At 47.0% G+C, this 16,801-nt stretch overlaps 1 protein-coding gene across 2 annotated transcripts in view; it reads right to left on the bottom strand.

Moving 5' to 3' along the window:
* SUZ12 (SUZ12 polycomb repressive complex 2 subunit) overlaps nucleotides 1-8,742 on the bottom strand; it is a 296,912-nt gene extending 288,170 nt beyond the window's left edge. Inside the window, exons 1-2 of one of the 2 annotated variants that reach the window (XM_063960868.1) lie at nucleotides 8,386-8,742; nucleotides 3,724-3,770 (exon numbers count right to left, since the gene is read on the bottom strand). In XM_063960868.1, the coding sequence (XP_063816938.1) occupies nucleotides 3,724-3,770; nucleotides 8,386-8,548 (210 nt within the window). In that variant the 5' untranslated portion in view covers nucleotides 8,549-8,742. The remainder of the gene's footprint in view (nucleotides 1-3,723; nucleotides 3,771-8,385) is intronic. The other variant, XM_063960869.1, reaches the window with a different exon arrangement.
* Nucleotides 8,743-16,801: the final 8,059 nt, after the last annotated feature.

The following is a 16,801-nucleotide window of genomic DNA, read 5'->3' as shown; positions in this document are numbered from 1 at the left end:
GGAAACACGCATAGTCACTGCAATAACCGGTCCTCCCTTAGAGGGAGCGGCCAAGGATCTTCCACAAGTAATTCCTGAAGATCTGGATACCAGGCCCTTCTTGGCCAATCTGGAACGACAAGAATCGCTTGAACCCTTGCTCGTCGAATGATTCCCAGTACCTTTGGAATGAGGAAGTGGAGGGAACACATACACCGACTGAAACACCCACGGAGTTACCAGGGCGTCCACTGCACTGGCTTGGGGGTCCCTTGACCTGGAACAATACCTCGGAAGCTTCTTGTTCAGGCGAGACGCCATCATGTCGATCAGCGGAATTCCCCAACGCTTCGTCACTTCTGCAAATACCTCTTGGTGAAGAGCCCACTCTCCCGGATGGAGATCGTGTCTGCTGAGGAAGTCTGCTTCCCAGTTGTCCATTCCCGGAAGGAAGACTGCTGACAGAGCGCTCACGTGCTGTTCCGCCCAGCGAAGGATTCTTGTGGCCTCCGCCATAGCCGCCCTGCTCCTTGTTCCGCCTTGACGGTTTATATGCGCCACCGCTGTTATGTTGTCCGACTGTATCAGGACAGGCCGACCCTGAAGAAGGCTTCTTGCTTGTAGCAGGCCGTTGTAAATGGCTCTTAACTCGAGAACATTTATGTGGAGACAATATTCCTGGAGCGACAATTTCCCCTGGAAATTTCTTCCCTGGGTGACTGCGCACCAGCCTCAGAGACTTGCATCTGTTGTCAACAGGACCCAATCCAGGATACCGAATCGTCGCCCTCCTAGGAGGTGAGAACTTTGTAGCCACCACAGGAGAGAAATCCTGGCCCTTGGAGATAAACTTATCTTCCGGTGCATGTGCAGGTGAGATCCGGACCATTTGCTCAGCAGATCCCACTGAAACACCCGGGCATGAAACCTGCCAAACGGAATGGCTTCGTACGCTGCAACCATTTTCCCCAGAACCCGAGTACATTGATGAATCAATATAGTTTTCGGCCTCAGAAGCTCTCTGACCATCGTCTGCAGTTCCAGAGCTTTGTCCTCCGGAAGAAACACCTTCCGTAAGCCCGTGTCCAGAATCATGCCCAGAAAGGGCAGCCGCGTGGTCGGAATCAACTAAGACTTTGGCAAATTTAGCAGCCAACCGTGTTGTTGCAGAACCGACAGAGACAAATTCACATTTCTCAGCAACCGTTCCTTGGACCTCGCCTTTATCAGGAGATCGTCCAAGTACGGGATAATTGTAACCCCTTGCTTGCGAAGGAGAACCATCATTTCTGCCATGATTTTGGTGAAAATCCTCGGGGCCGTGGAAAGCCCAAACGGCAACGTCTGAAATTGGTAATGAGAATCCTGTATCGCAAACCTGAGGAAGGCTTGATGCGGAGGATATATCGGGACGTGTAAGTAGGCATCCTTTATGTCGACTGACGCCATAAAATCCCCCCCTTCTAGGCTGGAAATCACAGCTCGAAGAGATTCCATCTTGAACTTGAAACCTTTCAAGTATGGATTGAGGGATTTTAGGTTCAGAATCGGTCTGACCGAACCGTCCGGTTTCGGTACCACAAAGAGGCTCGAGTAGAACCCCTCCCCCCGTTGGAATGGGAACAATGACTCTCTGTTGACACAGCTTTTGTATTGCTGCCTTCACCACCTCCCTGTCCGGAAGAAAATTGGTAAGGCCGAAATTAAAAACCGGTGAGGGGGCACCTCCTGAAACTCCAGCTTGTATCCCTGAGATACTATATCCAGGACCCAAGGATCCAGGCCTGATTGAACCCAGACCTGACTGAAGATCCGCAGACGGCCCTCCACCGGTCCGGACTCCCCCAGGGAAGCCCCAGCGTCATGCGGTGGACTTGGTAGAGGCAGGGGAGGACTTTTGGTCCTGGGCGCCTGATACTGCAGCCGACTTTCTTCCCCTTCCTCTACCCTTTGAAGCGAGGAAGGACGAACCTTTTCCACGCTTGTACTTACTTGGACGAAAGGACTGCATCTGCTGATGTGGTGCCTTTTTCTGTTGTGTGGGAACATAAGGAAGAAAAGACGACTTACCCGCAGTCGCGGTAGACACCAGGTCAGCCAAGCCGTCACCAAACAAGACATTACCTTTGTAGGGGAGAGCTTCCATAGCTCTCTTGGAGTCAGTATCAGCATTCCATTGATGGATCCACAGCGCCCTTCTGGCCGAGATCGCCATGGCATTGGCTCTTGATCCCAAGAGACCAACATCCCTCGCCGCATCCTTCAGGTAATCTGCAGCGTCCTTGATATAACAAAGAGTCAAAAATAAGATTTTACTCACCGGTAAATCTATTTCTCGTAGTCCGTAGTGGATGCTGGGGACTCCGTAAGAACCATGGGGAATAGACGGGCTCCGCAAGAGACTGGGCACTCTAAAGAAAGATTTAGTACTATCTGGTGTGCACTGGCTCCTCCCTCTATGCCCCTCCTCCAGACCTCAGTTAGAATCTGTGCCCGGCTAGAGCTGGGTGCTCCTAGTGGGCTCTCCTGAGCTTGCTAGAAAAGAAAGTATTTTGTCAGGTTTTTTATTTTCAGAGAGCTTCTGCTGGCAACAGACTCTGCTACGTGGGACTGAGGGGAGAGAAGCAAACCTACTCACGCAGCTAAGTTGCGCTTCTTAGGCTACTGGACACCATTAGCTCTAGAGGGATCGAACACAGGTACCTAACCTTGATCGTCCGTTCCCGGAGCCGCGCCGCCGTCCCCCTCGCAGAGCCAGAAGTACAGAAGCAGCAGAAGCAAGAAGACATCGAAATCGGCAGCAGAAGACTCCTGTCTTCACTTAAGGTAGCGTGCAGCTGTGCGCCATTGCTCTGTTTGTTTGGAAGCTGCTGCAATAAAAATATCTGTATGTACCCAGCGCGACTTCAGAGTGTTTTGTTTGCAAGCTGCCTCAATGCCTGCATGTGCCCAGCGTAGTGTTGTTTGCTGCTGCGGTGCCTGCATGTGCCCAGCGTGTCTCCCAGGGATGACATCTTCCAGTGCCCCAGAAGCAGCCAATCAGCGTCTCAGAGCGTTACTCGGGTCTGAAAACACGTGTAATGACCGTTTCCACTGCACCGCTATCCGTGTCATTACCGTGTTCTACCCAGGTAAATAGCCGGGTTGGATTCCCGAGTCACTCAACCCGTGTTGACCCGTTTCCACCTACTAAAAATCCGTGTCGATGCGCGCCCCCGTGCAAAAACACGGGTAAAAACAGCTAGTAGAAAAGGGGTATTAATGAGTTGGGACTGACCAACACTCTATTCTAATTACAAACATGGAGTGAATCACTATCATTGCAGAGTCTCTGCTACTTGCTAACACTATTAGATGCATGTAAACTAGACTGGACATAACATGATCTAATAACTCCAGCTTCTAATTCATGCTTGATACATTAAATGTTTAAAGATATAGTTAGATCTGTAGTCACTATTTTTTACTTTTCTTTAGCCACACCTGCCTTTTTTTTTTTAGGCACTACAAGACCTTTAAGTGCATAGCCACTACACAGGCTCCCAGCTAACTGTAGGTGATCATAAGACACAATGATAAATTCAAATCTTTTTAAATGATTCAGAGCCAAAATTCAAAACTGATCTTCAGAGTGCCTATCACAAGTCAGCAGACATGCTACATAATAATTATTTTTTTCCTACAGTGGGGGAAAGGGTGGCCCGGAAAAACCTGGTTACAGGAAGTCACATAAAAAAAACTTACAGCAATAAGATTTCTTGTCCTCAGAAACCGATAAATCTGAGTCGGCTCTGCAAATGGAGAAAAAAAACAAAAACAAAACAATGAATACACAGAATACAAATGAAAGTTATATTCCATTAATCAGAAATGCCACTTTATAAACCATCAGACTTGCCGGAATGTTACTGATGCCTGCACTTCATAGGCTACTATATTTCTCCCTACTGTTCACATACAGGAAAGCTAAAGAACACCAAATGCGTTTGGATAGACCTTCTAGAAATACAGAATTACACAAAATCATTTTTTCTTACCAGGTTTTGCATTTAACATGGTCAAAAGATTTTCCATGGTCAAGAGTCACCATCAAGTCTACAGTAGAATTAACACGAATACTAAATATTTAAGCCCAGCTGTCCAAACTGTGACAGATACAGATCCATTCGCCATCAATACAGGGGAATAACTTAAAGACCTGATGGTTGATGCAAAGTTTAACGCACGCCCATTTGTAGAGCAAATTTTTACGCGTTTGCTCTGCTCATGCTCCGGAACCTAGTGCAAGCAACTGCGTAAATTCATACACAAACCAAGGGCATCTCCTCTTCAGTGGAGGAATCAAATGTTGAGCTCTCCCACCACTCATCTAAAAGGGACAGGGAGCAATATAACAGTTTGTACTGATGGGCGTGAGTGCCGCAGGCACCTATTATTTCTGCTCACGCCCTCCTAAGGCTGTAAAACCAAACTGCACCCAAATTTGGGCTTTTGGGTGCCCAAACTCAGCGAACCCAGTAGTTTGCAACAATTTAACCGCTTTACATGGCTAAACTCGATGCAACTTGGCGCAATAGCCGCGATAAGTACTGGGCGTCAGCAGTACTCTCACCGATCAGAAAAACAAGTCAATATCAATAACTAGATTGGAGGGGTATAACTGGGAATGTCCACGTAATGAATGAATTACTGAAGTTGGCAGTCTCAGGCTGCACTGCTCTCGAGAGGAGGCAAATTAATCCAGTGAGTAGGGAGGAAGATGGCACAAAATTTACCTGGTCTCGGTGGCTGTAGCTGCTTCCGGCAGTCATGTGACCACTTTTTGGTGAATATTTAACCCCATCCTTAATCCTTCGTCTAATGCCAATCCCTAACCCTCCCGGCAGCAACTATACCGAATAGTCGGCATTCTGATAACGATCACATTTCAGGTGTTGACACTGTTAACATGTTGACATTCTAAGGTCTGAGTATGTCCACATTCTAGTGTTGACATGTTAAGTGTCCACAATGTGACCCCCTAAAAAACAATGCTGCGAAAGTAAACAGAAGATGGAGGCCGTAAATCCTGCAGTGTTCTCACTAAGAACAATTTATCCTCACTTTATTGCTGAACTGTTTTCTTCACTCAAGTACAAAAACTTAATTCAAAACAAACTTCTAACTTTTTTCAAAAGCATTAAACAGTCACAGACCTGTGCTATTAGTAGTTTGTTGTCCTGAAGAGATTGCTTGATGTTGAGGCTACTGCTAATCTGTATGTTCATTAGAGAGATTCTTACTGTGAGGTTATTATCATAATAGTGTCTTGGCGCCAAGCAGACGAAAACTTGCTGTAGCTTGCCATTTTATGAAACCCGGACAACAGACATGCAGCACACTTGCAGTATCGCCATGACTACACATGCGCAAATGTGTTAAAAGCAGTTGCTGCGGTAGCAGCATTGAGCACTGCTATTAACTAAAATCTGCATTTGTGTTAACAGCTACACTGGTAACACCCCATATCCCCAGCTTTGTGTGCATCCAGGTAATCATTTAATTTAATTTTATGAAATTCTGGTGGAGATATGAAAATGGTTTCTGTCCATAAGTTTTTGACTGATCTTATGAAACGTTTTCTTAATGCTGAATAATGCCACGCTATCCTAACATATAATCTGTCCATCTAATGTCATAAGTACATGAACTACATCACACAAAGCAAAGGCGATCACTTTTAATTAACACTAAATAAAAAGACTAAAGTAGTCTTATCTTAAGTGTGACTTAACATTTTTTTACTTCAACGTCGCTCATAATTTTTTAACTTCTGCGTTGCTCATTTTCATACCCTTCCTAAGCTACGTCACTCACTTTCTTGGCAGGTGTGTATGCCACTGCCGAGCAGCAATGTGCGGCCCCGCGGGTCGTTAGCCGTCGGACGTGCAGGTAGCTCGATTTGGACTGTCGTCCAAGAGCTGCCTGCACTGACCGGCTGCTGCATGACGTCACTGAGCGATATGGTAGTCATATCGCTCAGTGTGTACGCCCTGCCGCCGGCCACCCCAGGAGGGGAAACACTAGGCGACGTTACTCATAGAGCACGTCACCTAGTGTGTACCCAACTCAAGACTTTCAATGTATTCCGCTATCCAAGAAAGTTTTTTATAACTAAATGAGAGACAAAAACATAAGCTTGCACTTAAGCCCTGTATGAAGCTCTGTTAACCACAAAACGGCCATGAGAATTTGCCATTAACTCTCAATCTCTATAGCAAGCTTTCGGTCACAAAAAAAAAATTCTTGATACAAAAAAGGGTGCAAGTCAATTTTTTTTGTTTATTCAAGATCTCCATTATAATGTGACAGCTCTCAGGCCAATATTCAAATATTTTTTTGTTGTACATTTCACCTCACCACCTCAGGAAGCGGCTAGCTGAAATGTGTGTACCTGTGGCTAGTTGCACCCGAGCGGAGCAACAATAGTATTTCTTTTGTGCCCGACAGACCAATTCAATTGAAACACACCCATGCGACATCGCGAGACAAGAAAATTTGGGAAACACTAGTCTACTAGATATGTCTAGGCATGGAGGACACTTGACCACCACACTAATCACAATTCAAGTTTTTGTTTGCATTCAGTAGCAGGAATAAATAAATGAACCTTCTTTCATTCTAGGCTCACTCTGTTACAATATCATTAGCTACAGCCCAGATTATTGTTATCATCATCATCCTTTTTTTAAATGGCACCACAAGGGTTCCGCAGCGCCCAATTAGAGTACATCTGCACATAATCAAAACAGGAAAACAGTAACTTACAGTTGAAGACAATATAGACAAGTACAGAGTAACTAAACATAACTACATCAATAGATGACACTGAGATAAGTATCAAGGTGGCCGAAAACTGTATGATTTGGGCAGTTGAGGATTATTGAAGTAAGAGAAAGGATAAGCACATGAGGAAAAAGGGCCCTACTGGTGAGAGCTTACATTCTAAAGGGGAGGGCAGACAGACAGGGGTGACACAGATGGAGGAATGATAATAATAATAATAATAAACCAATAGGTTTTGCCTTATACATTATTGCCACTTTAAATCTGCAGCCAGAATTGCACTACTTCACAATACTTGCCCCCTATTAAATAGACAGCTTGGACTATTTTCTCTCTCTCCCTAGCTGCAACAGACTACATGGATGAACAAACTGATCAGAATCATACTAGTGCCATTCAGAGATTATAAACTCTGCAAATGTGATCCAAATAAAGGGGCAGATGTGTTAAGCCTGGATAAAGTGATAAAGCAGTGATAAGTGCAAGGGGATAACGCACCAGCCAATCAGCTCCTGTCAATTTACATACTGGAGCTGATTGGCTGGTGAGTTATCCTCTTGACTTATCACTGCTTTATCACTTCTCCATGCTTAATACATATGTTCCATAGTGTGGAATTGCTAGGCAATAGCAGGCTAACATTGATTTACCCGACTCACCTGTAGATTATGATCTACTTTATATTATGCCAATCATGAATATATTGTATACTGACACAGAAGGGTGAGCAGGTTGAGATCATGTCCCGCATAATATAACTTTTTATTGCATAGTGATTGGGAAGCGTGAAGAATGAAATTGTGGAATGTATTATGTACATATTAAGTAGCAGATCACTAACCTATCATTTACGTTGACCACATGTTTAATATGAGAAAATGTAAAACTAGAGAAATAGTAAATAAGAACTATGAAAGGCCTATTGGAAGAGTCCCTGGGTCCATTACAAATAGTAAATTCATATATAACATATACTAACTCTGGAAGGTGCTGTAGGCATAATGATATTGGAGATAAAGGTAAAGAAAAATATACTGATAAGTAAATCTGCTGAAAGTGCTCACGGTCCACATTATGAAATAAGTTCATTTATATTAATGCTAGAAGGTGTGACAAGGTCATGGTCTATATTATGAAATTAAATATTAATATTACTCCTGAAATCAGTAAGATCAGTATTATATATAGAAGATACACTTTAAAAAATATAATCTACGTAGACTGGAAGTGTACAGGAGGCTGCATAGATAAAAGACTAATAGCAGAAATAGGATATATACTTATAATGGCAGGTGTGCTTATGATTTGCATTATGAGTATCAGGAAGTCACCTTATATAATATACACTGACCCAGGGATGGCTGCGGGAAGAGCTCATGACTAGTACTGTGCGTTTCAAGGAAATGTATGACTATATGTAGTGTATAATGACTCGGGAGCGTCTGGAAGACATCTTTATCTGTATTATAAATGATCACTCTATGCAGATCGCGGATGTTCTACACATAAGCATCATGGTATGTAGTGTTCATATTAGGAGACATATTATTAATATCAGGGATATAATATATATATACTGACTCTCGAAGGCCTGCAGGAAGAGCTCATGGTCGGCCTGAATCAGCTCCATCTTGGGTCTCTTTACAGGGGGGACACCTCCGCTACTGTTGTTATTGCCGCTGGAAGAGGAAGGAGCACCGAAACCCCCCGGTCCGGAGCTGTTGCCGTGTTTCTGAGGAGCCATTGGCCTCAGGGCCGGGGGAGCGGCATGGGAGGATACACACACCCGGCGGTGTGCCCTGCTATACCGCGCTCTCCTCAGACACACGCACACCACCCGCCCCTCTGTTGTCACTGGCCACGGGCAGCCCGGGCCTCCGCGCTCATTGGCCCGCCTCCCTGTCGATTACCCCGTTCTATACGTCACCTTGCGTCACCAGCGCGCCCGCTCTCCGCTTCAAACTGAAACAGCGGGAAGAGGGCGCAGTGCACGCTGGGAGGAAAAGGGCGGTGCTGACTGAGTCTTATTAGCTGTTGCTGCTGTGTCACACATGGAGCCCGTACTCTATGCGGCAGTGCTGACTGTGGTGAAAACGCCCGTTTCGTAGTGGGAACTGCGGTAGTCAGTGAGGTTAGGCAGCGGTACCTCTTATACCGGGCGGGTAGTGTGCTACTATACAGTTTATCCCTATTGCTATCACCCCACCGGCAACTGTACGTTCCGCCCCACCGACGCACACACTCCTCCCCAATGCCTGTGACACCTCATGCACGCGAGAAGGAGGCTGCAGCGCGGCGTATTCATCTCTAGTGCAGTGTTTCCCAAGGTCGGTCCTCAAGGTACATTAACAGTCCAGGCTTTAAGGTGGGTACACACTAATAGATATATCTGCAGATCAATTGATCTGCAGATATATCTATGGACGGATCGGGCACTGTGCTGTGCATACACACTGCCCGATCCGTCGGGGACTGACGTCATGAACTGGGCGGGCGTGTATACACGCCCGCCCAGTTCAGCTGTCAATCACCGTCTGCCGCCGCAACATGTGTACGGGCGGTCGGCCAACCGCCCCGTACACACACAGCGATGCGCCGATATATCGGTAGATATATTGGCCGTCGGCTGTGCTGCGCAGCCGACGCGATACGTCTGTGAACGACGGAGTTCACAGACGTATCAGCCGTACACACTGGCCGACGGACCTGCGATATATCGGCCGTTCAAGAGAACAGCCGATATATCGACCAGTGTGTACGGGCCTTTAGAGAGAGCCGCACTAGGCACAGGTAACGACATACCTCCCAACTGTCTCTATTTCAACAGGACAGTCCTGTTTTTAGAGGACTGTCCCACCTGCAGTCCGTGCTGGTTGACACTGCTGCGGAGAAAGGATGACGGGCATATGCACCTGGTAGCATCTAGTTTCCCTTCGTGGAGAGGACCTTTCCCATAAGCCCCTGGGTCCATGTCACAAACATAGATACAACCATATGCACCTGTCATCCACACACACACACTGGCATTGGGAGAGTCTGGGTGCTGTTCAGCAGATCCCAGAGTGCAAGACCCCTGGGCCATGCCCTCTAATTTCAGGCACTTGCCTTCGCTGCACTCGTTTGTCCCAGCTGCTGCTTCACAAATGTTTGGCGGCATGACTTGATATTCCTTTCACACTGAAAACACAGGCCCAACCTGGGTTATTGAACACGGTTTCAAGCCTTGTTACAGCTGCCGATACCGTATTCACAGTACAAGCTGGCTGCTGGTTTTTGCCAGGTCGTCCTTTTCAGACTGCACCTGTGTGCAGTCTGCTGGTGCCTTTTATTGGGACCTGGTGCAGATAACCTTGATCGCATCGTTCACACAGCAGCTTATCCAGTTCAGTCCCAGGCCACAACCTGGGAAGACCCTTTCACACCAAGCCAGTATCTGGGTTGCCCTGGCAATATCCTGGTTAGAAGCTTGAAAGGGGTGTTAGTACCACAGTTATTTTGAACCATCTGTGCTCAAGAATGGATGGCGCTAAAATTTGGACTGTGCCATGAGGACCGAGGTTGGGTCAGCAGTAACTCTGTAATTAGCGGAGATTGCCTCAGGAATGTGAGCTGTTATGGGGTGGGGTAATATTTGTCTTGACATTTCCCTACATTGTTCATAATAGTAAAAACAGGTAGAGATAAGGAAATCTGAAAGTTTGAACGTGGAAACATTGGGGGGGACTCAGACCTGATCGCACGCAGGCGTTTTGTTTTTTTTGCAGTGCAGCGATCACGTACTTGCCACCTACAGGGGGAGGGAGTAGTTGATGTGCAGGGGTGCGAACACTTGTACAGAGAGCTGCACTAATAAAAGTTTGTGCAGTCTCTGCACAGCTCAGGACTTACTCAGCTGCTGCAATGATCCGGCCAGGAGCTGACGTCAGGAATCCTCCCTCCAAACGGCTGTGCACGCCTGCGTTTTTCCGGACACTACGTAGAAACGGTCAGTTGACACCCACAAATGGCCTCTTCCTGTCAATCTTCTTTTGGGATCAGTACTAAATCCCGCTGGACGGGATCCCGGCGGTCGAAATACCGACGCCGGAATCCCGACAGGGGTGGTGAGCAGAGCGCAGCCCCTTGCGGGCTCGCTTTGCTCGCCACGCTGCGGACACGGTGCCTCGCTAAGCTCGACACACAATTTTATTCTCCCTCTATGGGTGTCGTGGACACCCACGGAGGGAGAATATGTCGGGATTGTGGCGGTCGGGATTGCAGCGTCGGGATCCCGTCCAGCGGGATATTGACCGCATCCCCTTCTTGTGATCGCCTGTGCGATCACTTTCTTCGTTAAACCTGTTCCTGTCCGGCGATCCCCGTTGCCAGGGGGAGATGCGCCTGTGCATTGCGGAGCATACGCAGTTCTGACCTGATCGCAGCGCTGCAAAAAAAGTAGCGTAAAATCGGGTCTGACTGACCCCCATTGATCTTATACAACAAAATCCAACTTCTATCACGGCTGCTTCCAGTCATTCCTTTTCTACCATAGGTGGAAAAGATTTTAAATACCCACTGTATTTTTATAACATTACTTCTGCCCAGTCATTTAGACAAGGGTTACTCTTATGCTGTACTCATGGGCGACAGCTATAAGATCATATATTTTAGGGTGATTTGGTGTGCCATTGCTAGAGATTACATGCCGATACAATGGTGCATCATGAACAATGGTGCTGATTCAGGTCTCATCGCAATGGGGGCATGTCGGCGGTGTTTTCAGGGTGGCTGTGTCACATGCAGCTGTTCCACTCGGAAAAATGGCGAGATTCTTGCTGTCGCAGCCAGGCTGCGCCGGCAGGGAGCATCCATAGTTTCTGCGACCATGCTATAATTGCGGCGCGATCGCAGTTACAGTGTGATCGCGGTGGGTAGCATGCTAAGCGGCCTTCCCCTGCGATGGGCGGCCCCCAGCATGCGATTGCAGGTTCTGCTGAAAAGCAGAACCTGCAATCCTTACTGAATTAGGCCCATTGCCAGCAATTGAACTGTCCCTTTAGAATTTTAATTGGGATGTGTAAGTAGGAGATAAGATATATTTGTGCCTAGAACTAGGTAACGTGAAGTATGTCACTTGTTCATTAAGCATATGCAAAAAAATAAACATTAAGTTTCACCCATTTTACTACCAACACCAGCTGTATTGTGTATTATCCAGATAAATGTGTCAAGTGAAAGGATAATTATATTCTCACCCAGATACGGTGTTTTTCAAGATTTTAAATGACTACAATCTCCACTGTGTTTAGGGGCATCATTCCGATATGTATAATATAAGAAGGAAGAACACAATAAGGTACCCTAGGCCTGATTCAGAGATGTACGCTAAGGCATTTGCATGCTGCCAATATGTATGCAGTGACTGCAAAAATATGCAAATGCTGCAGCCGCCTGGATTTGTATTGCGGTGCCCACCGGCGGCTTTGGGAGTACCAGTGGCTGTGTACAAAGATGAAGAATCGGTCACAGATTGGTTGATTATTGAAGTTCTCCGTATCCCTTTCGTTGCCTACCATGGCCGTCGGACGAAAGATGGCAGAGCTATCGTAACTGCGTACAGGATTGCAATAGAAAGCTTTGACGCCCCATAAATGGTCGCAACACACCTCCGTTTGAGTTGTCTCTCCCCCGTTACCTCTCACATGAGGTCTCATACAGTCCATCACTTTGCAAATAAATCCTCTCTTCAACCACCGTCACAAGACCATGGCAGCACATGCGCAGAGGCATGCGCCATGGCAAAACAATTGCTCCACTGCGTACTAAATCGACTTTGTGTACAACTTTGAATCAAGCCCTCTGTGCTAAAAGAATAAATATAAAACACTATTGTATGTTCAACATAGGGTGGGTATTCCAGGTCTCTCATCGATGTCGCCATCAGTAGTTTTCATCGATGGCAGGAATCCATCAACAGACATGAGTGGAGGTGGAAGTCACAGGCAATCAGGGAAAGTGGTGTGACTTTGCAGGATGTGCCAGTAGGCTGCCATCATTGACAAAGCACTATTGGATCTCCACCACTGACGTCAAAACCATCAAGCAATAATGGCAAATCATTGATGGTTGTTAACCAAACAACCATCGATTGTCACCGCTGAGGAGCTAAAAGTGACAAATGTATCTCAGATGAGATTCTCAATGAAAAATCAAAAATATATAATGCAAACTATGATATTATATGAATTCTGCAAAGCGATGTTCTCTACTTACTAATTAATGCTTAGCTTTCTCAATCATGTAGATTAGTCTTTCAAATTAAGCTATTTTTAATAAAAAAATTTCCAGGTATCAGAAAGCGTTTATGGTAAAAATGTCATATTGCTCCAAGTTTCTTTTGCAGCTACCACAAGTACTGTTTTGATGCAGTGTTTAGTCGACATGCCAGCAAGGCTGAGTCATACACCACGTTACATCATTGACACAGTATCACCTTACACAGCTCCATTTTAATAACCTATGAGGCTTGTATTCACTCTAATGTTAAGTGTTTGTACTCTATTGGAGATGCTTTTTTGTTTTTCTTTACAGTGTACAATTTTCTCAAATCCTACAGTGCAGGGTTAAAGTGCAATTGTGCAAATTCAGGGGTGGAACTGCTGGAAACAATGGAAGTGGTTGCCACCGGGCGCTAGCCCTGAAGAGGGCACCTCTCCTCCATTGTCCCGGGTTACACTGTCCGCCATGCCACAGCAGTAATCTTTCTGTATCATTACTATACATTGGAGGAGTGGCCGTATGGCATTCTGGTGGGCATGCATGGGGTGGAGGGGTGCTGCAAGTGGGTACATGCTATGGGTGGAGCGAAAGCCAGGAGTGCCTATGGAGAGTGGTGGCAGGAGCCAGCAGTGGCTGATTGCCCTGCCCACCCACGGGGTGGAGGTGTGCTGATCCCGCAGTGAATTAGATCAACACCATGGTGATCGGTGCCTGCATGTGGGGACGTGCTATGAGCGAAGCGGAAGCCAGGAGTGCCTATGGAGGGTGGTGGCAAGCACCAGCAGTGACTTATTGTCCTGCCCGCCCATCACCTTTCTCCGCATCCCAGCACTGCAAGTTTCATGACAGTGGGACAGCTGAGAAGGACAGATGGGGAGCTCCAAAAGAGATCCCATTCAGTACTAACAGGTGGCTGAATTCTGCAGAGGAGATAGAGCACTGATCGCTTTCCATAGGGGTGCAGCTCTTCCTGTGCATATGCTGTACTGTGCTGAGCTCCTTCTGTACCACCTGCCAAGCCCCCCTTCTTCAGGGTGTATATTTTCAGGTCCACCCCAAACTCTAGTGTGTACAATATATCTCTGTGCCCCTCCCCCCTCGTGTGTGTGTGTCACTGTGCCCAAGTATATGTCATCATGTTCCCCCCCAGGCCTCAGTGTATATGTCTCCATGTCGCAACAGGCCCCATGGTGTGCATCACTATGTCCCCCTAAGGTCCTCGTCTATGTGTCATCATGACCCCAGGCCCCAATGTGTCACCATGTCCTGTCCCCCCCCAGTATGCAGTGTCCGTCACCATGTTGTCCCCAGGCTTCAGTGTGTATGTTGCCAAAGCTTTCGACACAGTACCACACAGGCGACTTATCTACAAGCTACAAGAAATAGGGCTAGGAAGCACAATATGCACTTGGGTCAAGAATTGGTTAGATAATAGAGAGCAGCGCGTTGGGGTTAATGGATCTCTTTCAAATTGGACTGAAGTGTTAAGTGGTGTGCCACAAGGCTCGGTGTTAGGACCACTATTGTTCAACATTTTCATTAACGACCTAACAGAAGGTCTAGAGAGCACGGTGTCAATTTTTGCAGATGATACCAAATTGTGTAAGGCTATAAATACGGAGGAGGATGCTGAGTCTCTCCAGAACGACTTAGTTAAACTAGAAGCATGGGCAGCCAAATGGAGAATGCACTTCAACACAGACAAGTGTAAGGTAATGCACTGTGGTAGCAAGAACAAAAATAACACCTACATACTGAATGGGGTACAATTAGGGGATACTGTACTGGAAAAAGACTTAAGTGTGCTCATAGATAGCAAACTAAGCAGTAGTACCCAAAGTAGGATGGCAGCAAAGAAGGCTAATAAGATATTAGCATGCATAAAACGGGGAATTGATGCAAGGGTGAGGGTGTTATACTCCCGTTATATAAATCACTTGAATACTGTGTACAATTCTGGGCACCGTACTACAAAAAGGATATCCTGTAGCTAGAAAAGGTTCAGAGGAGGGCGACCAAACTAATTAAGGGCATGGAGACGATGGAATACAAGGAAAGGCTTGAAAGACTAGGCATGTTTACATTGGAAAAGAGGAGACTAAGAGGGGACATGATCAACATCTACAAATGTATACGGGGACAATACACAGAGCTTGCGCGGGACCTGTTTTTAGCCAGATCAACACAGGACTCGTGAACACTCACTCAGGTTAGAGGAGAGGACATTCCGCACAATACGTCGTAAAGGCTTTTCTCTGACGTCCTAGTGGATGCTGGGTACTCCGTAAGGACCATGGGGAATAGACGGGCTCCGCAGGAGACTGGGCACTCTAAAAGAAAGATTAGGAACTATCTGGTGTGCACTGGCTCCTCCCTCTATGCCCCTCCTCCAGACCTCAGTTAGAATCTGTGCCCGGCTCGAGCTGGTTGCACACTAGGGGCTCTCCTGAGCTTCTAGTAAAGAAAGTATTTGTTAGGTTTTTTATATTCAGTGAGATCTGCTGGCAACAGACTCACTGCTACGAGGGACTTAGGGGAGAGAAGCGAACCTACCTGCTTGCAGCTAGCTTGGGCTTCTAGGCTACTGGACACCATTAGCTCCAGAGGGATCGAACACAGGCCCAGCCTCGGTCGTCCAGTCCCGGAGCCGCGCCGCCGTCCCCCTTGCAGAGCCAGAAGACGGAAGATTCCGAGGAGAAAATCGTCGGCTGAAGACTCCGGTCTTCATTAAGGTATCGCACAGCACTGCAGCTGTGCGCCATTGCTCCCCATGCACACCACATAGTCCGGTCACTGATGGGTGCAGGGCGCTGGGGGGGGCGCCCTGGGCTGCAATTAGATTACCTTAAAAATGGCAAAAAACACATAATATAGTCTAATAAACTACATATGTGTAAAAATCCCCTGCCATAATATTAATAAAAGAGCGGGGCTATCTCCCTCAGCACACTGGCGCCATTTTCTCTTCACAGTTCCGCTGGAAGACAGCTCCTCAGGCTCTCCCCTGCAGTTTCCAGGCTCAAAGGGTTAAAAAGAGAGGGGGGGCACTAAATTTAGGCGCAAACTATACATGTTAAGCAGCTATAGGGAAAATCACTTTCTGTAATAGTGTAAATCCCTATTTATATAGCGCTGTGGTGTGTGCTGGCATACTCTCTGTCTCCCCAAAGGACTTTGTGGGGTCCTGTCCTCAGTTAGAGCATTCCCTGTGTGTGTGCGGTGTGTCGGTACGGCTGTGTCGACATGTTTGATGAGGAGGCTTATGTGGAGGCGGAGCAGGTGCCGATAATTGTGATGTCACCCCTGCGGGGTCGACACCAGAGTGGATGGATATGTGGAAGGTATTAACCGACAGTGTCAACTCCTTACATAAAAGGCTGGATGACGTAACAGCCGTGGGACAGCCGGCTTCTCAGCCCGTGCCTGCCCAGGCGTCTCAAAGACCATCAGGGGCTCACAAACGCCCGCTACCTCAGATGGCAGATACAGATGTCGACACGGAGTCTGACTCCAGTGTCAACGAGGATGAGACATATACACAATCCACAAGGGGCATCCGTTGCATGATTACGGCAATGAAAAATGTGTTACACATTTCTGACATTAACCCAGGTACCACTAAAAAGGGTATTATGTTTGGGGAGAAAAAGCAGCCAGTGTTTTCTCTGACGTCCTAGTGGATGCTGGGGACTCCGTACGGACCATGGGGAATAGACGGGCTCCGCAGGAGACTGGGCAC

Source organism: Pseudophryne corroboree, chromosome 3, assembly GCF_028390025.1.
Source record: "Pseudophryne corroboree isolate aPseCor3 chromosome 3, aPseCor3.hap2, whole genome shotgun sequence".
Taxonomy (NCBI): Eukaryota; Metazoa; Chordata; class Amphibia; order Anura; family Myobatrachidae; genus Pseudophryne; species Pseudophryne corroboree.
The sequence above is the reverse complement of the archived record's forward strand: the minus strand, read 5'-3'. Positions and strand labels throughout refer to the sequence as shown.